We start from the raw sequence: 25,779 nt of genomic DNA, 5'->3' as shown, positions 1-25,779 counted from the left end.
AATAAAATAGGCAAATCCCCACAAAGCAGTTATCATTTAATACTCTGATACCAACAGAAGACAGTCATATCTAATAGATTTTACATTCTTCCACGCTATGGCGGACAATTTGACCCAGAAAGTAAGACAAGGGCTACTCTGACTAGTCCACACTAGACGAACCCAGGCTCCCCCTTGTGACTTTTATACTGCATTACATGGTAATAATAATAATAATAATATTTAACCTGTCTGCATTCCTTTCCTTTGTGTTTGATTAAAACACAAAAAGTTACTTTCACATGAAATATCAAACCATAGCTTTAATTAAGCTTCCATATCAGCTTTATGTTACAATGAAAAAAAACCCCAGGAGAATTCAAAAGTCCTTCACTTTGTTTTATTGCTGCATGACAGTCTAGTACACATGTACTTTCAAATGGCCAACATTGTATTTTCGAGCTTTAATTTTAGCTGCCACTGTATTTATTATACACTACACTGTAAATATATATTTTTAAAAAAACGTTCAAGCATGTTCATATCAAGCTTTTATTTTGAACCAAGGTACTTGCATGTTTGTTTTTCGCTTCTTTTGTTGACTCTTTCTGCATCTTAGTGACTAAAGTTGCGACGACTAGGCTGATTGAGGATCACGCGATGTATGCGTGAGCAGTGTTGAGGAAGACGCTGACGAATGTGGTTCTGCCTCTGAATGCAGTTGCGGCTGAGATTGTGGCGGCTGGACCGTGCCTGAGCCCGCTGTATCCGGCCCACCTGCGACACTTTGACCAGAGCCCCGGCCTGAGAGACCACTCGCTGAGATACTCGACTACTGCTTCGGGCAACAGGGACTTCTGGTTCGACCATGCTTTAGAAAGAGAACAAAACATCTGTTTAAATCTGCCCAGTACTGAAAGTCAGTCAATGTTGTTACTACCTCACAGCAGGAATGAAGTGATCTCAGAGCAGATGTATTGGTTTTACCTTGTCTCACTGACCAAGCTGGCAGCACATTTCTCAGTGCTGGACAGGTTTCCTATTAACTTCAAATGAACATCATTGGGTTCAGGGGATGCCTCTCCATCTACAGAAAAGAATTATGTAGTATAGCAAGGAAAGCTGTACCTTAATAAACACAATAACATCTTTGTTAAAAAGCAACTTTGTGCCAAACAAGTTCAAAATATATACTTTAACGGTGTGCCCACACAGTGGAAGTGGGGTTCAAAACAAAACTCCAAAATTACATTTTGGGTTAACTATCCCTTTAAATTAATGCAAATTATTATTTGCAGAGCCCAAATTAACCCAATATTTCATTATTTGTACATCTCTCAATTAACATTGTAATTACATCATGAGAACTTAATAGAACTTATTGGTCATATAAATATCATATATATACACACACACACACACACACAGGATTTTCATATCAATATGAGACATCTGTAATGCTGTACTCACCAGCTGCATTGACCAGGAGCCAACCCTCCTCATCCACTTCTGGTGACCCTGGTTTTGGTACATTTGGTTCCTCAGTTGTTTCACTCACTCTTCCAAAGAACAGGTTTGTGAGCCGTTGAAACATTGTTATAAATGAAGTGCGATTGTACTTAATAACCGAAGATCGGCTCGACCGGCTGGTACACGGGTCTCACAACAATTCTTCACTCTGACAGATGTTATGACCAGACCTTTGGTAGAGGAGAAATGTGAATTTTGAATTATCCGCACTAATCAAGAATTGAATAAAAACCAGGCTAAAAGCTATATTAGGCTCATATCTCATATTGAGGTCAGTCTTCCAGGCTTCTGTCATGCTTCATTTACAGGCATGCCAACCGTAAAGTAGAGCTAAATTAAAAAGGAACACTGTGTTAGAACAAGCTTCACAACACAATGGGCTTTCCTCTTTCGAACATTTCAAAACATTTAGTAGAAACGTATGCTTTTCTTTAGTTAAAGATATTTTGAAAACGTGACTGCCATTATCTCATATATATATGGAGATATTATCACATATAGCCACAAAGATGGATGAACTGAGTTTTGGGAGTGTATTGTTGGACCCCAGCTCCATTGTTGGCGTCCATCTGTCGTTTTCCAGCTGGGGGGGGTGTGCCATTAAAACAATACATACATTTTCTCTGAAAACACAGCATCTGTATCACTTGGAAATTGTTTAATTTCAATTGCTTTTATGCAGGATTCATTTAGCAGCATTCATTTCATGTATTTATTTATTTTTGTCTCTCTCTCCTCGAACACTTCAATCATTTTGAAAAAACATGTCGAGGAAAACAAGGGCCACTGATTTATTCGTTTGTGAAATACGCTACTAATACACAATAAACAAAGTGTCCTTCGAAAGAAATGTAAATGACGAATACTATCACATCACAGTCAATGAATGAAGCGGCGTCATAAGCGTCTATTATGATTGAGAAATATAGTATTACCATGTATTGATTTATACAAATTCCTATGTATGCAAATATACAAACAACACAAATTTGAGAATATACAGACATCTTCTCGAATAGTTTAAAAGAGGCTTAAGTGAAACATACTACCTGCTTCTTTACAGAGCAGCCGATTTTCCAACGTCTAAACCGTTAAAAAATAAATCTTTGGTTGTTTAATCCGAGGTAGAGGTGCAGAATATACGTTCTTTTCTTTTTCACTTTTTGCTTTGAGAAGCAGCACCACGTAAATTATAGCACCGCAGCATAGATCCCAACGAACAGCTGATAATAAAAACAAAAAAGCCAAATAGTGTAGCCCCGCCCATATTAGAGCGCCAGACCAATAAGATTCGTACACAAGCAGAAGGGTGGAGCCTCGATTTACCGGGGCATATTAACCGTTTTTTCACGTATAACAGACCTGGGAACAGTTAGTAACACAAACGTTACGCTAAACCTCATTGGTTGACCGTGAGTAAACTGATTCCAGTTCAGCTGCGTAGGAAGGTAGAATGAGAGAGGTCGAAGGGCGTAGTTACAAATTTTGAAAACTGCAGAACGAGCACAGCAACTGACAGTACCAATTATTTGTGTAGGAAAGAGATTTTTTTTTAACGTTAGTTCACTCAGGAAATTACAATTTGCCTTTATGTACTTCCAAACCAACATGGTTCGTTATCTTCTGTGGTAAACCAAAGAAGGGAACATTTAGTACAGATTTAGTCGCTGTTCACACATGTTCCACATATGGAAAAGATGCAATCAAAAACATTTTACATGTTTCAGTATAATTTAGAAAATGAGTAGGAAATGTAAATCCTACTAGGCTACTATAAATAAATAAAACACGGCGCAAAATTAATGGACACATTAGCATGAATGTTTTAATATAATTAAACGCGTTTTAAATGTGATTGAATATGAAAACACTTTTTTTTTTATCACGGCGCAATTTCTACTACTACTACTAATAAGTTACGTTAGTTATATTATTTTAAACAGTATTTGATAGATATAAGTTCTTCAAAAATTCTGGATGGTGTTTTATAGAAATGCGATACATAGTGCAGGACCAAAGCTGTAGATAAATATAATAAACAAATACATAAATAAATTTATCTATAAATAAATAAACGTAATAATAAATAAATATTTTTATATATATTTCTGTATTTGTTTTTATTATTGTTTTATTTGTATTTTTTATTAGTTTAACTTTTATCTAATTATTATTTCATTTATTATATAAAAATACGTTTAACGTAGAGAGAAAGAGGGAGAGATTTGTACCATACGACTATTACGAATATTTGTATAACCACAAGGTGGAGCCATAATCAAACTTAAATAATACTTCACTCCCAAACTCATTCCAGGTTCGTCTTGACATCTGTTGAAAAGTGCATTGTGCACTTGTCAGCTACATCAAAACTAGGTAATAAAACATATCCAGAACACATACTAGTGCATTATATATAACGGCCTTGACTTTGAAATAAAACGTGATGACAGTGAACATTTCATTACTAAACGATGCATCTGTGACATACAAAACGCGTTTTGCCACGAAGTTGACTTAAGTAGATTTACGCTGCACACGCTAATTCTATTATCCGACATTATGCAGACTTTGGGAAATGCAAACCGTTCCTTCACAAAAGCTTTAATTTAAATGAACAATCTGGCTTTTAAAATCTGGCTTGAAGTAAACAATGAATTTAGAATGGCTAATTTGCATGATCTTGATAGGCACGAATTAAACAATTCACTTGTGTGCATTACCTGCGAAGTGCGCTTGGGAACATTCACACCTAGGCTGCAGTCAAGTGCTGGGTAATTAAATGAAACACTGACGACGGCGGTGGCTGTAGGCTGTTCTTTTTGGGCGGGTCCAAATGGACGTATGCGCACTTAGTCTGTCAGACTATTTTAAATAAGTATAGACTCACTAATTGTAGTCCAGATCGGCGTTCAAGTTGCGAGAAGCGCGGATTGGCGAGGTCGCTGCGTTTAACGGACTATCTGAAGTGGAGCGATTTCAACGAGATTTTACCCCTCAAAAATAACTGGACTGGGTTGCTAAAACCGAAGAGCTCAGCATGCCTCGATCTTTCCTGGTAAAAAAGTATTTCACCAGCAAGAGGCCAAACTACAGTGAGTTGGAATGTCAGAACGGTGAGTTTTGGTGTATATGTGTAAAAATGTATTAAAAATCGAATCGATCTAAACGCAGAATGTTTTTAGAGAGCAAAAGTTGCACGTAGATTGGTTATGGAATAACAATTGTGTTCGAGTTTTCTTCAACCTTCCATAAATCGGATATAGTTATGAGCTATATATACATAAAAATGTAACTTTGCAAAAAGTAAATTTGTGGATAATTTCCCGTGCGTGATATTTCGATTTAGAGACAGCTCTTTTTTCTTCACTGGATCTGATTGCATATGGGATGCACTTTTTTTTTTTACTTAGTTTCTACTTCTGTTGCAACTAACGTTATCTACCTTGTGCTTTTCAGTGGCAATCACTTACATTATCAACTCTCAAGATCTTTATGCCCAGTGTTTATACTTATGAAAACATGATTAGGAACTTATTTTGTCTTTTCTCTTGCACTTTTCAGATACCCTGCCAGACACGTACCCACTAGCAGAACTTCCAGCAGTCACCAGCGACTTCCCAGTGACTTGCTTGACCACTGGACTGGTTTGGGATGTCAGCTTGCTACCCTCCCTACACGATCCCACATCCCCATCCACCCTTTCCACTAGCCAGGGCCCTCTGGACCTCAGCTCCCCGTCCAGCGTCAGCTGCAGCAGCAGCGGGGAGGAAGACGAGGGGCGCACCTCAGACCCACCGAGCCCAGATTCCTCCGACACCTACCACCCCCAACAGACCAGCAGGCCGAGGCGCAACGGCAAGAACAGAGCAGGACAGAGAGAGGACAAGAGCGAGGCCGCCGTCCCAGCCACTCGACCAGCCTTCTTCTGCAAGCACTGTCCCAAAGAATACAACAGCCTTGGTGCCTTGAAGATGCACATCCGCTCACATACACTACCGTGTGTCTGTCCCACCTGTGGAAAGGCGTTTTCACGACCCTGGCTGTTAAGAGGACACATTCGCACACATACAGGTACATCAACCAACTTACTAAATGTTTTCTCACTTTATTTAATCAGATTTATTGCTAAAGACAATTTTGCTTTGGATGTCTTTCAAAATTGAATGTTCAATTCAAAATCAATGTTTTTTTTTAGATTATTATTTTGGAGATATAGCACTTTTTAATTAAACAAGATTTTATTCAATTTTAAATATAAGTAGCTGAGCAAATATCTTTTATTTTGCTTTACATAAAAAAAGATGTATTTTCCTTATTTTTAAGATGTAGCAGAGTAAACAACTTTTGAATTTTGCTACATGAAAATAAAATGTTTTTATAATTTTTAAAAAAAGATTGTAGCTGAGGAAATATATTCTGTTATTTATATATTTATATATTATATATATATATATATATATATATATATATATATATATATAATTTTTTTAATTATTTGAAATTTCAAGCATCCATAACAGGAATTTTAATAAAAAAAAATTCTGTCCAAATTTTTATAAAATACTTTTTATGGTGTTTCAAAGTAAATTTTTTCTTGGAAGTCTCTATAAATCCTTTTTTTCTTCAGTAACTTAATGCAATAGAGTTACTTTAGTGATTCAGTCAGTCACGTGAGTAGAATGGCTTTTCATTGATCACTCATTGTGTTGACATCGTCTTAACAATGACACAATAGGACAATCTTATCAATCACTAGTGTGAGAGCGGAGATAAGCGCAGATAAGTTGATCAAGAATGCCAGAGAGCACTTGTTATCATCCTTGCTGAATGGCCAATTATTTTGTGTACCTCTGGTTGATTCAATCAGTTTACCGTGTGACAGTTAGCTATTGCCCTTTAACAAAGATGTTTACTTTTAGAAAGGACATTTGTGACTGCAGAGTGCATGCATTTAACTGTGGTTTTAACTCTCCCTCTTTTTTTCCCCACAGGCGAACGTCCGTTCTCCTGCACACACTGTAACCGTGCCTTCGCAGACCGCTCTAACCTGCGGGCGCACCTCCAGACCCACGCAGATGTGAAGAAATACCAGTGCAGCACCTGTTCTCGCACCTTCAGCCGCATGTCCTTGCTGCAGAAACACAGCGCGGCCGGCTGCTGTCCCTCCACGGCCTGAACACCTCGTTTAATTGTAATTCGGACACAGTGCCTTGTGAGATGATAATAATGGCCGTGCGCTTCTCCTCTCAACACCCGCGCGTAGATGCAGTATGCGACAGGACAAGGATGATGTGACGTTTCAGCAGACTTCTTAAACATAACACGGTCGATACATTTCCAAATGCCACAGACTTTTTTTTTCCTAACCAGATTACTTCAAATGAAGGAGTTTTTATGAATGTTTAAAGTGTAATAGCTGTTCAGCTAGGACTCCTGAACCAGGGACAGCTGCTGTCAGGTTGGGGGTGGGCTCACATGTAGGGTATGTCTCTCAGCGTGACACACACACACACGCTCACACTCGCACGCAAACATAAGCACACAGACAGACAGCTGTTCTGTGGTGCGGAGGCAGTGTGCTAACAGGTGCCACGGCCCTGACCGTCACATCTCTGATAACAGGTGGCGTCTACCGAGTTCTCTAGAAACACACTTGGAGAGAGTCGTGGACCACAGTTGACTGTGTGTGTGTTGTTGTTGTTTTTTTTCAGTTTTAGTGTGTTGTAACCTGCATGTGCAAGGTTCATCACTTGTTTTTACCGATGTTTGTTCTTTTTACCACAAATTGCTTTTTTTTACTCTCCTTTTATCCCTCTTCCTTTTGTTGTACAGGGACTAAGTTTTTAAATGCACTCCAATTTACCAAAGAGTATTGAAGTCCTGTTGTTTTGTTTAAATGACACAAATGATTGGACCATTGAAACCAAAGCCATGCTACTTTTTGTAATTTAATTATAATTTTTTTTTTTTTGTACCTCAATGTTTTTTCAAGTGATGAATATGAGATACTTCTGTATTTTTGTCTGATGTGAAGAAAAGGACTTTGTCAATAAACACACTACAATCCTTTTCATATTGTGTCCACTGTGCTCGTGGACATACAAATTTTAATTTCATATTGACTCCACAATTTGTGCATGAAACCTCTTCTTAAAATTGAATTCAGTGCAATTTTTAGCATATCGTTTTCATATTTCATGTCTTTTTGTATTTGTCGAAATCATTTCCAATAAAATAATTTAAGTTTATACGAACACTTTGATTCATGCTCTCTCATTTTGGATTTGGTACAAAACAGCTGCTTAAAAACATCACGGTAATCTCAAGTCTGTTTGTAAGAAACTAATCCATCAACACATTTAAACCATCCTTTCTCACTAAAAAATACATAATATTCCAATGAAAACATCCATCTGCTCAAATCAAAATCCACTAAAATATTTGTTTAGATGAGTTTACACTTGTATTCTCTGTATATTTCTATCCTGATTCCTTCCTATTTCCACTGGACATATTATAGATAGATTATATATTTTAGCGGGGATCAATAGCTTATGGTTAATTTTTGATGATTAGATATGATTCACAACACGTTATTTAAGGAATTGGAGTCGTTTGGATCGCGCATGGATTATTTTAATGTTAATCAGCAGTTTGGACTCTAACAGCACCCATTCACTACAAAGGATCCATTGATGAGCAAGTGATGTAATGCTAAAATCTGTTCCGATGAAGAAATAAACCATCTTGGATGGCCCGAGGTAAACGTTAAGCAATATGTGATTTTTTCGTGTTTTTTTTTCACCGACGTTTGGATCGTTGGACTCCTTAACAGTCATAGTTTCCTTATGTAGCAGAGGGGGAGGGGTTATCAGACGCCTGTGTTGGATGACAAAATAACCTTAGAAAATCTTACACTACATGGATGAGAACAGTAACAATGTATCATGTATAGTATGTCATTTGAGACGCGGCTTCGGTCATACCTGTAATCTGATGGCCCATACTATTTGAAGCTGTTGAAATGCATTATTAGGAAGAGTGGTGCTTCATTTCCCATGAATGGGAGTGACTCACTGGTTTGTAACTGTGATGTTTGCTGGGTGGCAGGTGAACAGGTGAATGCACTATGACAGCACAGGGACAACTGCATGCACCTGCCCCACACACCTGTCATACTGCACACATACACACACTCGCTCTCTGCAAACAAAACGGTTTACCCAGAACGGTCTCCCGGCCTGCTTATGCATACGGATGTGTGTTGATCTTTATGTGTATACTCAGATCCGTTTTTATATACAAGACATAAAGATGCCATTGTGGCCTGATGGCGTTTTAGTCATCTGAGCGTTCTGTTTTCGTTCAAACTGTAATTTTGCCTCTGGAGGAATTGCTGCAAGGCTAACTGATGGAATGTCTTACATAAATATTTTCATGTTGGAAGCTTTGCTTCTGAGCGTTGGAAGAGTTGTGTGTGTATGCTGCACTGATGTAAGGCGCTCCTATCTGCTGACCTCAAAACCTGGCCTGTGTAAATGTAATGCCTAAATAATCATACCGAGCTAAGATCAGATGTCTGCTATGGAAGCCTATTTCCACCTTGGAATAAAAATTTAAATGTTGACTTGAAATGTTTATGTTGAACAATTGCAACTTTATACGTTACAAATTTTAATATAAAACTGTGACTTTATTTCTCAAAATTATGTCAATGAGACTTAATAACATAATTCTGACTTTGAATCTCTCTATAAATATACACCCATGCATCATATATTTAAGAAAAAAATATTACATTTATATATTAAATATATTTATATCTAATATAAATTATATGAATACACGTAAAGACTTTCAAAATAGATACTGTATCTATGTGCATTTATATATACATAATTAAAAATACACTGTATACACAGATGTATTTTGTAAATAAAAACCTTTTAAAATCACATTTGTAAATTTTTATCTCAAAATTAAGCTTTATAACTCACAATGTGATTTTTTAAATTGATGCTTGATTTGCTCATTTGTTCCCTCGATTTGCTAAAGCAATTAATGAATCTGTGAATCAATAAATCGTGTGCACAATTTTGAAATCATGGAAATTAAAAAGTAGAACTATTTTGTTCCTGCTTATCAGGATGGCACGTATGGTAAGCTGGTCCATACATTATATTTCTCACAATTGTATTTTTGTTTTGTTATTATGACTTTAAATTACACAGTGTGATTTTGTATATCACAAATGCAACCGTTTCGCAATTGTAATTATAATTAATATCTTAAAACTGTGACATATTTCCTGTAATTATGACTTTGAATCTCACAATGTGATTTTGTTTGCAAATTCATATTGCATGTGTTATTTCCTACCCGTTCTCATAAATGTGCGCATAAACAGTATGCCAAATAAAAACAAAAAATAATATTATAGTTAAGCAAAAATGATCTTTGAAGTGTTTATGCTATGCGATGGGTAGGATTAGGGGGTGGATGCGTATAATATGCACAAGAAAACTGTGTATCATATGAACACCAAACACGTGCGTGCCATGCTCGTATGCAAAAGTACATTTTAGAGTATCAGTACCACAAGTTTTCGTTTCTATCTGGCATACTATTTATATGCATTTTCATTTTCATGAGACCGCACTGGTTATTTCAAAGCAGCGACTTTGTGTCTCACAACTGCAAGACCGCAGAGTTAGTTTATTTCTTAGTTTAAACCTTATCTCGCAACAGAGTTTTGTATTTTCTACACTGAGGCTGAAAAAGGCTTCCATATTTTGCTTTCCAAATTTGGATGCGAACAGCACTCCGAAGCTACTCAACTGCTAGTAGTGGAAACGCAGGTCTGCATTAATCAGACCGAACTGTTGAATCCAGACAGTGAGTCAGCTGCTGTCAGAGTTCTCATAGTAAGTGTAGGTGCGTTTGTGGAGCATGAGGTAAGTCCTTCCATGTCCTGTCCCAGATCCGAACGTCTGAAAGAGTGTTAGTATGAGGAGCCTCTTCCCATTTAGTCACCCAACCACTCACAGACAAACACAATCTCTGGAATGCATGTGTCAGGTGCTGACATGTAGTTTACGACAGTGAGATGTAATCCTTGAGGTGGTGGTGGGGGGGGTTACTGGTTTGGAAAGAATTGTTTAAGTTTACTTTTTGGTGATTCAACTGGAGTTAATTCATCGTTCGATGCAGTGCAATGGTGGAAGGACGCAATCCTCCAAACGCTCTGGAAAGCCGACAAGAAAACATCTGTATGGAAGCAGAACAGTTACATGTGGTCGATTTGTTACAAGCCCAGAGGGGAGGGAGAGGCGGCCTAATGAGATGACGTTATCGGAGTTGCTGTGAGAAACCTTAAAAAAGAAATTCCTGACAAAGCGCAAATGTGCTCTGTCAGCAGGTAAAAAGACCACAGGCCTGTATATCTGATTCATCAAACTCTATTCACGCGAAAAAAAAAGCACATTTCCAAACCTGGAAAGTTTACGGTGAGCCAACATGTCAATGCGCCGCCAGAGAGTTTGCAGTAACGCAACCCGCAGCAATATTTAGTGCATATTCTGTGCTAAAGAAACGAAAACTAAATATGCACTCTCATACAGTCGGTCCTGAGGGATAATGAGACGTCTGGCTCTGAAATCGGAGAACTCCTTCCCCACTGCGCGTTCCCAAGTGCCAGAACGTTCACTGTAATTTACCAAAAGTGGCTGCTGCTGCTGCCATAAAGCATGTGTTTAACATTCCAGCCCTTTTCTCAGGGCTCATGTGTGTCTATTATACTCTCCTTCTTTCGCTCTTTCTCAACTTCAGATGGCTAAATTTGAGCACAAGTATGATGTGTCTTTGCCTTACTTCACATGAGGATCATCTCTCTCCCTCAGAGACACCCAAAGTCCCAGGCAGGAAATGGGAGTTTACATTGGCCTGACATTGCAGGGAGAAAACAAGTGGGCTCAAGTGTTCAGTGACTGCGGTACGGCTGCATTAGAGCCCCATCCCCCCACTCAATCTTCCCTCCCACGCCTGCTCTCCCACTCAGTCAGGGGGAGAGAGCCGCTAGGGCCCTGGCCAGGACTTGGGGCTCAGGGCCTGGGATACAGGAAGAAGCTGTCAGCCTCTTATAAACACGAGCGGTTCTGCACCCACGACAAACTAGCGCCTGAGGGAATGCTCCAACGCCGCCGTACTGTCTGTGTCAAACTGGCTGCATGCTAAAAGTCACGCGTTTCTCACCACAGGTATTCTAAACTTCAAGCATCTCTGCTGTTAGTGCACCAGACCACTGTCATGTCTCCTGTGTCTGTAAGGCAATGAATTAAGAGACAGATTTTAAGCATGATGGTAACGTTTACGGACCGCCTTCCAAAACATAATAACGTCACATCTGATGACCTAAGAACAGTGTTTCTAAAGTCATGTGAAAACAGTGGTAAAACTGGTATGAGGGCCCTGCGCATAGCAAGACCCAGAAAAAAAAATTACAAAATCAAATATCACTCAACAGTGAGTTTTATTTATAATTTTCTGAAAAATCACTGTTTTATATTTTTACACAAAAAATCAACAGAAAAAAAAATCACAAGGTTTTTTAATGAAAAAAAAAACAACTAAAAAAGTTTATTGTCTGTAACATCACTTTATTAATTATTATTAATTATTATTAATTAATTTATTAGAATTTATAATTTAGAATCAATATTATTTTTTTGCTGGATGGGTTTTCTAAAAGACTGATGAGTCTGTTGCAGCACCTTTACAGCAATATTTATATTAAAAAATGGCACTGTGTTACTCGCAGTCTATACGTCTGGTTTAAAAAAAGAAGAAAGAAAACCTGTACGTGAATGTACTGATCTTCTACCTTCAGAAATTACCAGATGGAAACATTTAAAATAACAGATGTACAAATATTGGATTGATATGTTTTTTATTGACTTCCTACTTCCATATACTGCATTTTTGTCATGTTCTGGTCACAGACTATGCAATCGATTGTACATATAGTATTTAGCCCCTTTATTTCAGGTTGACAGGAAGATGTTCATTACATGCTACTGAATCAATGAAATAAAGTTTCGCATATCTCTGTCTCAAAGTTCACCTTACATAGCCCGCATCTTTCAATGTCTGTCCATCAGATGTGCCCCAGTACAAACAGTGCTGTAGTCTAATTACAGACAGAGAAACTTCTGCATCAACTTCTCCAAGGTCTCTCATGAACAATAGCATCTAAACAAAACCACTAAACAAAATGCAAACAAAGGCCCTCATCTCTCTCTCCAAGAGCTTCGGAGTTTGCCAGAGGGCCGCTGGAGAAGCAGAGAGACTTTATTACAGAATAATGAATCACACACTCACTAAGTCACAGGGTTGCTGAAGATGAATGTGCTCTCTGTTGGTTTTCCTGGAGCTGCGTGTTTACTAACCAATGACGCAGGCTGCACTTGATCAGAGACATGTGTTTCTGAGGTCTCAGTTCCAGTGAGAAGCCAGGGGAAGGAGAGCCGAGCGCGAATGTGTGGCGCCTGGGCTCCCTTGGCCCCGACTCTGCCACACACACAGGGGTTGGGGTAACTGTGGGGGTCATGCTGAGAAAAATAAACCGTGTAAACCTCAGGACAGGAAGCACACTGCAGCGAGGAGATCCACATTAAGCACGAGCATGAAGCCTCTAATTTCAGTCCGTGCACTGGTTTTGAACCTCGTTGCAATTCCCAAAAAATCTTCCCATACTCTTACAGAGCAAACAAAGGTGTTAACGAAGCATCCCATAGCAACCTTGGTAATAATTTATTATATAATAGCTATTTAATTGCAAAATTACTGTTTCTAAACAGTTTTCACTTGACTCTTGAGTAGTAATTTTTATTAAATAATGTGTGCAGCACAGTAATAAATACAATGTTAATTTAGAACTACACTTATACAAATATATAGTAGTATATGTAGTTATGTTGTGTACTATGATATGATGTTACACAGTGTTTGTTATCAGCATTTTCCGGCGCTGCATAATTGCGACTGCTGCAGCCATTGGTACAGCAGCAAGTTCCTTGATTATTACACTGGAATAACTAGTCAAGTTTTAAATAGGAAAAACACTGAAACTCTTCAGTCATTTTTGAAAGATATGCTAATGGTCTAATCCGATTCAATGATATACGCTAAGCAAAGTGCTATCGAGATCGGCTGAATGGATTTTAAAATATTAAAACTCAACTGTTTAACTCTGGGGGAGTTGGAAAATGTACCTATTTTCGTAAATAGGGTTGTGTTCCTTTAAATTACTTCACCAAATCATCTTATTATAAAGTATTACTGAATCAACCTTGTGTCTGACCCTTTCAAACAATTCTATTTGCTGCTGCTAGTTGTGTATAAACTATACACTTTACCTTTAAGGTCTAACAACTTCGCATGGTTCTTGATGGACTATTAGTGAGAGTTTACTATGTTCATGGACACGGCACATTGTAACAATTAGCATTTAAGACCATGACACATCACTTACTTGAAATATCCTCATCAATGCACATTGCTTAAAGTCATGTAGAAATGCCTAATGACTCATGACTGAAATTCTTGCCAAAACAAGAGAAACATCCTTGACTATAAAAACGAATGTAGGCGTTGGCTGAAAAACTAAGCGAGAGGGAAGTGAGGCACATGGAGGATGTAAGTCCAATTTTAGGTCTCTGCCTCACAGGTCGTACTTAACTTGTTCCTGAGCATAGCGGCTTGTATCCTGTGCTCAGCTCCCGCTGCCTAGGCTTTTCCTCACATATGTGGAGAGAAAAGAGTGTCGTTATTCACAGGTTCAACCTCAGATGGACAAGTGTCAAAACTTTACTGTTAGATCAATGGAATCTTGTGGCATTTCGAGACCTCAGCTCTTGGATTTCCTGTTGTTGTGAACCTGTAAAAGGGGGCGTGAGATGAAAAACTACTGACTGGGTGTGTTCTCAACAACTGTCCTTCATATATAAAAAAAATAAAATGAATGCTTTATTGATGAAAAGCTGTTTATACACCAGAATCACGTGGGGTGGCTCTTAGTTTACGGAGCTAACTAAACAATTTAACACAAACTAACACTCGGTCTATCTACAGCTGTCATATAACATCATGCAACCCACCAGCACCTTCCCCCAACACAAACACATACATCCAGGGGTGGTCCTCTGTCGCAGCAGCCTCGTAACGAAGAGAAGCACTTTGCAACCTCGCGGTCACCCTGATCTACAGGCAGTCTCTAATCCTCTATGAGGCATCATTCTGATCTTCTCATCCTGTTGTTTGGAGGAGTTTGACAACCCACAATCTCTAAACTAACATATTATGAGAGGGGGGGATTCGCTCATTAATGTCTGAGATCTTGAGCAGGAAATGAGATGAAACTCCTCCAAAAATCACAACCACACAAGCATTCATATTTTCATATATGCTAGAATTAGTGCATCAAGCTCTTCTGAGGGGGGCATGTGAGATTCGACTCCGGACATCCCTCTTTTGGGGGGTTTAAAATACTCATTATAGGGAACATAATGTTTATGTATTTTTTCAGGGGCCCTGAAAGAAAATGGCTCCATATGCATTGCGTATCAGTTGCACACCACATTCGAGCCCCTACACGCTGCCATTTACTAACATCAATGAATACAGGTTAAACAAAGCAGATATTCTTGCCTTCTTGTTCTCCTCTGTCAGTTTAACAACTCTCACATGCTGAAGTGATTAAACTGCAGCTTGTTGTTTTCCCTTCCCAAAGTAAAAAGGCTTCACGCAAAGAATGCTGAAAGATTTGCCACCCAACTGAGCTTTGGGTTATAGGAATGTTGGCTTGAAATATAAAAACTCTAATGAGCCATGAACATACAGTCTAAAATGTAAAATTTTTCAAAGGTCAAGTCAGCCGTGTTATTAAATATCGTGATGGCAGACCAAAGAATTTCCCTACATCCAACTTTTTGACTCTGTCTGACATCAATTTGTGATGCAGACACTGTGGTGACCATGAAATCTAGAAAGAAGAGATTTAAAACAGATACTCCATGTAGGGGAAGTATGGGAATCTTAGGAGGTCATTTATAAATAACTTCACTGCGAAAGATAATATCTGTACTATATCTTTAAACAAGCTAAATGTATACTCGAGAGGTAAACTATGTAAGACAAAATGGTATGCGTTTTATAAGATGGTATAATAAATATAAAATAATTTAACATTTAAATAATATTTTTATTTAAAAAAAAAAAAAAGATCTTGCTTTTTCAGATTTTTGCTATGTTCTGAGAGATGCCTCATCATTAGTAGGAGTAGCTCTTCCTCTTTTACTCCCATGTTCACGTACAACTCACAAACAAAGGTGATTGTGTGTTTAGGCAGTGGTATGTGGACTGGTGGTCTTTCACAGCACTGTTTTAATGCAAAGCTCAATCAAAAGAACCTGTCTCTCACTGGAGCGCTAAATGAGTGACACTCACCCACCATGCCGGACATTCACACCTTAGATGAAAGAACTGTAGGATAACGGCTTTTGCTTACATACCAGTAAGCTTCAGCCAGCCCCCCTCCACCCACCCTCACTTTTAACACCCCAGTGATAAGTCTGGAGTGGGCAAATGGCACAAACACCTGTCTGCAGTTCAAACACTGACATCGTCCTTGTGCAATCACCTGTCGGCCATGAGCTGTGAAAGGGCTTCTCACTTTTACGAAGCAGGAAGGGGCTTTTCATTGTCCTTGCGACATGGTTGGTTTGTTAAGTGGTTTGGGTCTCAGTGCATGGACCAGAGAGCTTGAATCACCCTCTAAATGGCCCTTTACAAAACAAACACTCATGTTTGCTTAGAAAGATGCATTAAAGTGGATGACACCAAAGTGAACTTTTTTCTTTTCTTTTTTTTTTTGCAATGCTACTTTCCAAATAGACCGCAATTAGTTTTAATTCAATTGTTTAGGTAAAGTTCATTTCTGTTTAAAAAGAGTTCTATGTGCACAATGAGAACTAGTGTTGTAAATCTCAACAGAGGAAATGCAGAAAAGAGGGATGAGCTGAACGAGAGAACATCAGAGAGTTGAGGGAGGAAATCCCACAGCAACCTGACCTCCATTTGAGCCAACATTACACATGAGTTCACCTACTCTCTCTCTTTTTCCCTTTCTCTCTCTCTCTCTATGGGTGTGGTAGGTACATCAAAAGCGAGTCTCTATAGACTATTCCCATTTAGGACATTTTGGCAAAAACAAGCAAGGTGGCACCAGCCACAAAAACACAGGCAATTTTTAAAACATACATCTAAACAAAGCACACAATTATAGGTCTCCCATGTAAACACACACAAAACCTGGCAAGTGCATTCTCAGAGTCCCGAGAAGCACCAGAGATAGAGGTCTCTTAAAGCACTGCATTCCTCTGCACTCATCCACAGTAGAGGAAACAGAGCCCTCTCTATCATCTGCTCATTCAGAGAGCTCATGGTCTGCATGTGATTTCAATATGGACACGGCAAGTCAACGGAGGGTCTGTTCGCATTCATGCTAATGCGAGAGCGGCTGTTGAAATGTTTCAACGGGAAATTAAACAAATCTTTTGGAATTTATATGTTTTCGTGAAGTTGTTATATTTGTAACAAAGGGATCAACAAACAAACAAAATAAATGTGTGAGATTGGCAGAGAAAGCCTTATGGAATACAAGGAAAACACGTGCATCATTTTGTCCTGAATGAAAAAAAAAAAACTTTCCAAAACAAAAAGAAAACTACTAATAAAAAACACAAAGTAAATAAGAAAAAAGTAAATAATAAAATATGTATTACAAAAAATAAACAAACATGTATTTGTACTGTTTTAAAGTGATTTTACTGGAGGACAAGACATGATATTATATATATACACCTTGATATATTTATTACCTTGATAAACATTTATTTATTTTAAGGATTATTTGACTTTTTACTGAAAGATAATACAAAAACATTAATGATGAAAATGATTGTCATCTAAATTTGGGTCAAAACGGCACTGAAACTCTTCATTCAGCCTGAACAGATTTCTTTTACCCTCTAAATAACTGTTGCAAGGATGTTTTTTATACCTGGTTCTCACAAGAGCATAAACAGTGCTCTGTCTTTTCAGCAGAGGCAGCATATTAGTGTTAGTGAGGGATATGGCAAGTGCAGTGACGGGTGGGGGTGGCCGAGGCACCTTGCAACAGCTGGACTGAATTAGCCGGGGGGATCGGGGGTGCGGGGGGTTTCTGAGACTGCTGGCGCCAGGAGCAGGCCAGCAGGTCAGGGTGGATGAAGATTACCAAAACACAAGCGGGCAGCCATGCCCTGCGGAGGGACGGGGAGGAGGGGGGAGCGGGGGTTCCTGGCTCACAGGCCTTCAGTCACAGGATGGGGCGGCAGGAGGACTTCCACTTCCTGTCAGATAACCCTTTCCTGTCCATATGACATCCAGAGAAAGAATGCCAGAAAAGAAAAACGGTAACAATTGTGATAATTAAATATAGTTTATGCTGTTAGTGGCTTTTACCGAGACGTACTCTCGCATCATAACTCATATCTCTGAGCGAACACAACATGAGATTAAGATATTTAGAAATAGCGAGAGAACGGAATGAAAACAGAGAGAACGTTGCTGTAAAGCTCTAAATATAGACGTTTTATTAGATTTGGAAGCCAAATGGCGTATAAACAAACTCAGCCACCATGTCTGGATGTGAATGTCCAAGAACAAATTCCATATGAGGTAGAGAAACACATTTACAGACGTTACAAGCATGTAGACATTGTGTCTAATGCACAAACAAGCCTCAGAAAACAGCAAGAAGTTACTTCAAACTACTTTTGTTTTGCCTTGGTGTGTGTGAGTGTGTGTGTGACCAATTAATCACAATTCACGAATGGGACCTGTAATAGAAAATATATTCACGAATAGGACCTGTAGTAGAAATGTATTCAAAACGGAGTATACGAACGCCCTGTTAGCTAAATGGTCATTGTCAGTCTATGAACGATGATTTACTCTGCAGAGTTATGGTTAAAGCGGAACATAAGGCCATCTTGTGGCCGTTTAAAATACAGCGCCCCAAAAAACTTATTGCCAATTACAGGAAAAACGAACTGTTTATTTTGGTTGCCAGTTGGTACAGGTATTTAAGCACATAAAGCCTAACTAACACTACAGTAATTACACGAAGAGACCTAGAGAGTCCTTTGAAAGTAGTGTGAGTTACCATTAGTCATTTCCCCAGTAAATCAGGATCTTTGGTTAGTTAGTCATAAAGAAGACACGTTGCATCACTTTTTTTTCTGGACAGAACGCACTTCAGAGGACGTGACTGGAAACAGTTTTGTATTTCATCAAAATGTGAAAAGCAAATTGTCCAGACTCTTTCTACACTACACCTGTACTACCGCTGACAGACTAGATATCTCTAGAGGGCGCCACACAGGCTAAAACGTTCATATATCAACACTTTATTCTAAAAGAAGTTAATTAACTTGTTCAGAGCAACACGTTTTTCATAAATCGCTTTCTCTTTTGAATATTGGAAAAAAGTATGAATTGACACAAAAGGTTCGTTCCCAAATAAATTCAAAACGTTTTCATTATTGTTACTACAATAGCTAAATAACAAATTATATAAATAAATACATGACTAAAGAAATATAAATAACAGAAATATGAAAAATAAGTAGTCTTATTGTTTTTTTCTGATTTTGCAATAGCTATTAACATAAATTAGCCTGTGATTATAAATGCATAAGGTTATATGGAATCCCTTATTTTATTTTGATGATGGAGCTGGCATATAATGGCTGTGACAAGGCAATATAAGTAATCCAATAATTATTAATCTCTGATCATTTTCGATATGAAATGTTGCTATTTTCATATGAGGCAGATCTAATTCAAATTATGGGACCTCTTTCATCTTAAAAACATCAACCTACTGAACAGCACAAGTTGCATAGCCTTAAGTACACTCTTAAAAATAAAAAAATAAAAAGATATTTTATGGATTGTTACTGGATGCCGCTGTATATGCATAGCATCTTGGTAAATGCTCTAAATTGTCAGTTCAGTATCACTGAGTGCAAAATGAACACCTAATTCACTAGAAGGGTCTAGTGACACTGCTCAAGTGCCTGAGACTCTGCCAAGAATCAGTACTTCTCAAGATGCTTCAAGGTTCACACCAATACCCCACAATGCTAGAAGTGCAAGTGATGCACACAACTGACACCCTTTCTCTCGCTGAAGACAGATTCCAAGCCCCTGAGGATTGCTATTACATGTGTCAAAGTAGTATTGCCATATTTTCCTGCCAAGCTGTTTATTATACATAGTGCTAAAGCAATTGAACTGCCTGATTTTCAGAGTTAGGTAGTGCTGTGGACATTGTCCAAAAAATACTGTAAATGCTCATTTATATCAATAAAAGCACTTGTTTTTACACAGATGTGCCAGACATTTGAAAAGCAGACAAATTAAATATATGTTAAATAAATATTAAATAAATGTTAATATTATTATTATTATTTATTGTATTCAATCTTCAGATGGACGGCTAGACAGTATTAACATAGATGTTAATATTGGGTTGTATTTTAAACACAATATTGTGCTTTAGCTAAATTTTTGACAATGAAAATATGAATTAAAGAAACGCCAAGGATTGGATTTGTGACACTTATAAAACCACATCTTTGATTAATTGGATAAAAAAAAAAATTATTGACTGACAGCCCTAATACATATATGCTCTATTATACTCACCATGGCTGCATTTATTTAATCAAATATATAGTTAAAGCAGTGATATTGTGCAATACTATTACAATTAAAAATGACAGTTTTTCATTTTAACATTTTAAAATGTAACTTTTTCCTGTGATAGTAACACAGAATTTTTAGCAGCCATTACTCCTGTCTTCAGTGTCACATGATCTGTCAGAAATCACTTTATTGCCTCTTTTCACAGACTATGATGATACGTTTCAATGGTCATAAGCATCATACATCCTAAATAAATCCCAAATAGTTTTTGTAAATATATGTGCATTTTTAACACTATACCTTTGCATCAAATTACAAAAAAAAACAAACCAATAACAAACAAAAAACAACTAGTGAAAGCTGCTGTGAGGGTGTTTCTAATATAGCAGCTGTTGGAGTGATGGTAAATTTGACATTGTTCAGTCCCTCTCTGTTCAGTGTAATAGGCACATTCGATACCTTGTGCTATTTCGCAAATGTGTATTTGTCTTCCAAATATAACAAAACAGCATATTTGACAAGAGTTACTGTCTGCAGTAATACAGATTTATAATGAGCCAAGGTAACATCCTGCCCTGCTGCTTCCGTCTGCTCGCAAAAACACCATTCATACATATAGCATATGCATTTTGTGCATTCAGTAACTTTTGCACTTATTTAATTATCAAATAACTAAATAAATAAACTAAGAAAAACGTTTAATGAAATGAACACACGGTCAAAGTAATGAAGCGCCCTCTACTGACTGAGTCTAAATGTTTTGATTGGAGCTCTACTGTCTGTTTAACTGAAGATAAAATTAATAAACCATTTACTAGAATGGGCGTGAGTATATGTGCAGTATTTTCATTTACAGCTACCACAATGTGCTTGCTAAGAATTTTGTGTTTTCAAACAAACGTGAGAAGGGAATGGTAAAGAATAAAAAAGGGCTTCACAGTTCAGATGCGGCTCTTTAGTCTTTGAGAAAGGCATGCTGAAAGCCATCTGTGTCATGGGCAGGCTGTGTCTGCGTTTAAGCAGTTGCTCCGTGAGACAGGTGCCACGCTCCCTCGGGACGGTTCAGAGGCAGAGTAAACTGACTTCAGTAGTGGGCAAACCCCCTCACATTCCACACCACCTTAAATATTAACTGTGGTCTCTGGCATGTGAATCACCGCCCTCATACGTTTCAGAGGAACCATGGGTAAAGATATGTGGAGGACAATGTAAATGTGTTTACACCTCATTCATCTGATGTACATGCTGTCTTCAGGTAGCCTGAGAGATGACCTCCGCGCAGACGGCACTCAGCAAGACATGCCAACTATATTAGCAAGATCTCCATATTAGCAAGTTATCAGAGCAACAACTGCTCAGACAAATGAACGAGGTTTAAAATTTCTTAACAAGACGATGAGGGACAGAGCTGCTTTCACTCTATACCCATGACAGAGCCTTCGTGGTTTTTCTTTTTGCTCAGTAAATAAAACTTGTTAGGGAATCAGGCCTGTTCTTTGCTGCCATGCTGTTTAGTAAATACAAAAATCTAATCAATACATTTATTTTTTTAAAAGACAATTAATACACATAACATAAACCTTTGTCAGATTGCTTAAACTGTTGAATAGCCAGATTTTGTTAACATTGTTTTAAAATGCTTCAGTTGTTTCTCCTGCCCATTTCTCCTCAGACTCAATGCTCACGTGGGTTGCCAGATGTAGCAGAAACAAACACGGCATGCCTTATACTGCAAAGTGAAGATTTGCTCAAGAGCTTTTTGGACATATGGTGAATACAATTTTTTTGTTTGTTTATGTTAAATGTAAGCCGATTATTACACATTTTTCAAAGAGTAATAAACTATTTCAAAGTTCTAAAGTTTTCAAACTAAAAATAAATGAAACACTGGTGTAGTTCATTTCAACAAAACGCCGCCTTCTAAAATAATTATCAATATATATTTTCAAAATATATTTGCACCAGTCTGTTGATGATCATCACCGCGTCAGTATGAAGTAGCCTAGGGACGCTTAATGCATTACTGGAATGAGGGAGGGATTGCTGCGATATCCCAAAGTGCGACCGCTTGTCTGCATTGGTTTAGATAAAGCCACGTGGCGGTGAGATAGCTGAGTGAAGGTATGCTGTGACAGGGCACAAATAGAAAACCTGCTAAAGATGCTGGTATCCCTAGTTAGGGCCAAAGGCCATGACTTAACCCCCCGAAAGACAGTCTATTGTCTGAAGCCACAGGGGTAGGAGCAGAGCCTCTCAACCCCCAACTTGCTAAAAGACTAATTGACTCATACGTTCATTGCCTGTTTGTGTGTTTGTGTTGGGCTCTGCTGAGGGTATTGAGTGAGATTACTGAAGAGCTGAGGTATTAACTCATGTCTCCTCAATACGCTTTCCAGTCTCCCAGCGGATGGATTGATGACTCGCGACAGAGACAGCGCAGTTGCTGAAAGGTTTTGCGGACGATTAGCTGACATCCAAGTGTTGAACTGAATGGAGCGGCTGCTGCTATCTGGCACCACTGAATTTGCCTTTAAAGGGTGCTGGTGGAAGTTAGCACTATTTTATTTGAAACACTGACATGCTTTGCTATTTTTTCTACTACCACTTGCAGAGCTGGGTGTTTATTTGAATTATCAGGTCTCATATGACAAATTAGGTATGTATGTGTGGTGGTCTACCCCCTTAAAAGTGTGTGTGTGTGCCTGTAAATCTCAGCCTCCCTTCACTTCAGTCTTTAAGCCCGCTGGCATTCAATGCACAATGATCTAAAACAACTGTGACCCAACTGCAATTGCAACTTTGATTCCAGGAATCCCTGTTTCAATCGAGATGATCTGACTTAACTCCACTGTTTCGCAACAGCTGATTAATATGCAGATAAATATACGCACGCACAAAAGTCTGGGTCGTTTCTGAGTTGTGTTGCTGAATTACAGTGGTTATTTCACAGCCATTTTAATCCGCGCATGAAAATAACAGGATTTAAAATCTTACAGGGACCCTCCGATTTCATTATCTCGCACATTTTATCTGTCGACGTTTTTTTTATGCACAGTCTTGCAAGTGAGGCTGTACATAACCCAGCTGCCACACTTATGAAGCATCCCAGAATAGCCCTCAACTGCCCTGCTATATCTAACCAAAGTGCAAGAAAGTTGCCGTCATCAATGAAACACTCAATGCTTTGCCAAAAGATAGCTGCAGTTCCATTAACTACAACCATTTGTAGTGGTTTCACTAAATCGCTGTAATAGCAGCAACAGGTTTCACATTTTTTTAATTCTTCACTTTGTTAAACAACGTCTTGCTCACGCTGATACAATGAGCAGCGCGAGAGTGCTCAGTGTCTTTAACAATAGGCCTTGTCGATTGCTCTTTGTCAGGAATGTCAGCCTTTGGCATGAGGCAGGGATGGAGTATTCTCGTCTATATTGGGACGCTATGAGCCCCCTCCCCTTTTGGTCCACACTCTTTACTCCTTTTCCACATACAAGGACACTGATCTCAAGGTCAGATCCACTGGGGCCGGTGTGTAAAAAGAGGCGCTCTGCTCCAACACACTCAATGACTGCACTGACACCATAGTGGAAAAGTAGCAGCGGCTGCCTGCATAATAAGCTGGTTTTAGGCCTGTTATTTTAGCACTTTGTCTGGAAAGTTCTGCACCACACCTGCTGTTTCATATATCAAAAATGTGTGTTGGCAGTGAAGTGGCACGAATGTGTGAATTAATTATTTCATGAGAAGCCAGTTCTTTTTTCAAAATATTTCACACTGATCTTATGATTAAAAATGAATGCAGCCTTGTTGGCTGAATCACACCGAATGATATTTTTCACAAATAAAACCAGTTTCGACGCAGCACAATTCCTTACAAATAAATTATTTACAATAATATTAATATATGATATGGAAAATGATTGATAGTTTATTGTTATATTCTATTCCCAATGATCGTTACATCATTTTTATCACAGATTTTTAGACAGTTGGAGTTACTGTGTTTATTTTACTACTACTCTGTCAGAAACCTGTGTTTGTTTCCATGGTGGAAGAAAATCCCTCTCAATTATGTTGCTATTATCATTAAGGGCAATGGATCTTGGCTTATATTGGCATGTATTTTTAGCATCCCATATCATATCAAGCACAAGGGACCCTTCAGTAATTTCGTCTAGGGTTGCATTTACTGTGGCCACACACACACACACACACACACACACACACAATACCTCCCTCCGCTGGCGTTTACAACAAAGGATTCCGCAAACAAGCAATTAGAGTAAGGGAGAAGACCGAACACATGGCCATTATGTTCACCTAAGACTTGTACTGTATGTTGAGGAGAGAATTGTTGACGAGTTATTGAAGAGATGTTAAAGAGCCAACGTTAAGGGTGTTGCTTGTTGCCGCTGAGTGGTTCTCTGTAACCTTTATCCAAGCAGGGACCAAGGGGAATTTACAGTAACCACAGCCGTTTACACGACTGTCGTGTTGAAATCAAAGCATAATTCTGAAAAAAATATTAATAATTGACTGAGAAAACTTTAAGGAGAAACATGTTCATACTTAATTATTACTGGATTCATTAAAAACCTAGGTGTTAAGTTGATGCATAATTGCACACACTTGTTCAGGGCTGATAATGCTGCCATTATCACTAAACACCATTTTGAAATCAGTTTGATATAAAAAAACAAAAAAAACAAAAAAACTGAAACAGAATAGATTCAATGTACAGATTCAAATGACAGATAATAGTAATAAAAAAGAAATCATAGTGTTAAAAGGAAAAGCAACTCACTAATTACTTTACTCAATTCACTTTGTACATAATTAAATTTTACATTAATTCTGAAGTGAGAAATGTAATTAAAAATGTAAGTTAAACAGATGAAATTTAATGCTTAATGGTGGAAAAGCTCAATAAAAATTTTTTTTCCACTTACCAAAACATCTTAAATTTTATTTTTTAATTATTGTTAATCGATTTGATTTGAATGCTGTAGTCTTATGATTGCTGTTTTTTACACAAAGCAGAAAAAATATTATTTAAAATCAGTGCTGTTAATGTATTGATTGATGAAAATTTTAATGTAACTATTAAAAAAAAAAAAAAAAAAAAAAAAGGAAACTATCACACACTCACTATAAGTTCCCTCAAAGTAGCCTGCAAAAAATAATGCTGCTATAAAAATAACTTTGGGTAAAGATAAAAATGTGGCTTGCCCTTTTGTGTCAGATTGGGCACAGGGTAAGCACCAATAGGCTCTGGAGGAGGTGACACATGATAATTTTTGTGACCGTGACCTTGGAGGAGATGATAAAAGGAGTTTGCCCACTCCACCCATTTAGTCCGTGTTAAGGTCAGTTGACAAATTATGACTGGACACCTTAACATTTGCTTGAGCATTTGTTTATATTACTACAATGATAACAGAAATCATAAAATACCGT

The 25,779-nt window shown here is 38.1% G+C and overlaps 2 protein-coding genes across 4 annotated transcripts; one reads left to right on the top strand and one right to left on the bottom strand.

Moving 5' to 3' along the window:
* Positions 1–365: 365 nt before the first annotated feature.
* tp53inp2 (tumor protein p53 inducible nuclear protein 2) lies at positions 366–4,348 on the bottom strand. 3 transcript variants are annotated; one of them, XM_043252623.1, is made up of 4 exons: positions 4,233–4,348; positions 1,450–1,679; positions 967–1,066; positions 366–850 (listed from the first exon to the last, which is right to left on the bottom strand). In XM_043252623.1, the coding sequence occupies exons 2-4, from the start codon at positions 1,571–1,573 to the stop codon at positions 595–597; spliced, it is 480 nt and encodes a 159-aa protein (XP_043108558.1). In that variant the 5' UTR covers positions 1,574–1,679; positions 4,233–4,348; the 3' UTR covers positions 366–594. The 3 variants fall into 3 exon arrangements, with proteins under 3 accessions (XP_043108558.1, XP_043108557.1, XP_043108556.1); XM_043252622.1 differs by lacking the exon at positions 4,233–4,348 and adding an exon at positions 2,559–2,756 and having other exon boundaries at positions 1,450–1,839; XM_043252621.1 differs by lacking the exon at positions 4,233–4,348 and adding an exon at positions 2,559–2,756.
* Positions 4,349–4,392: 44 nt separating this feature from the next.
* snai1a (snail family zinc finger 1a) lies at positions 4,393–7,790 on the top strand. The gene is made up of 3 exons (XM_043252620.1): positions 4,393–4,625; positions 5,074–5,583; positions 6,504–7,790. The coding sequence occupies exons 1-3, from the start codon at positions 4,550–4,552 to the stop codon at positions 6,686–6,688; spliced, it is 771 nt and encodes a 256-aa protein (XP_043108555.1). The 5' UTR covers positions 4,393–4,549; the 3' UTR covers positions 6,689–7,790.
* Positions 7,791–25,779: the final 17,989 nt, after the last annotated feature.

The sequence above is a fragment of the Puntigrus tetrazona genome, chromosome 11 (genome assembly GCF_018831695.1).
Source record: "Puntigrus tetrazona isolate hp1 chromosome 11, ASM1883169v1, whole genome shotgun sequence".
In the NCBI taxonomy this organism is placed as follows: Eukaryota; Metazoa; Chordata; class Actinopteri; order Cypriniformes; family Cyprinidae; genus Puntigrus; species Puntigrus tetrazona.
The sequence above is the reverse complement of the archived record's forward strand: the minus strand, read 5'-3'. Positions and strand labels throughout refer to the sequence as shown.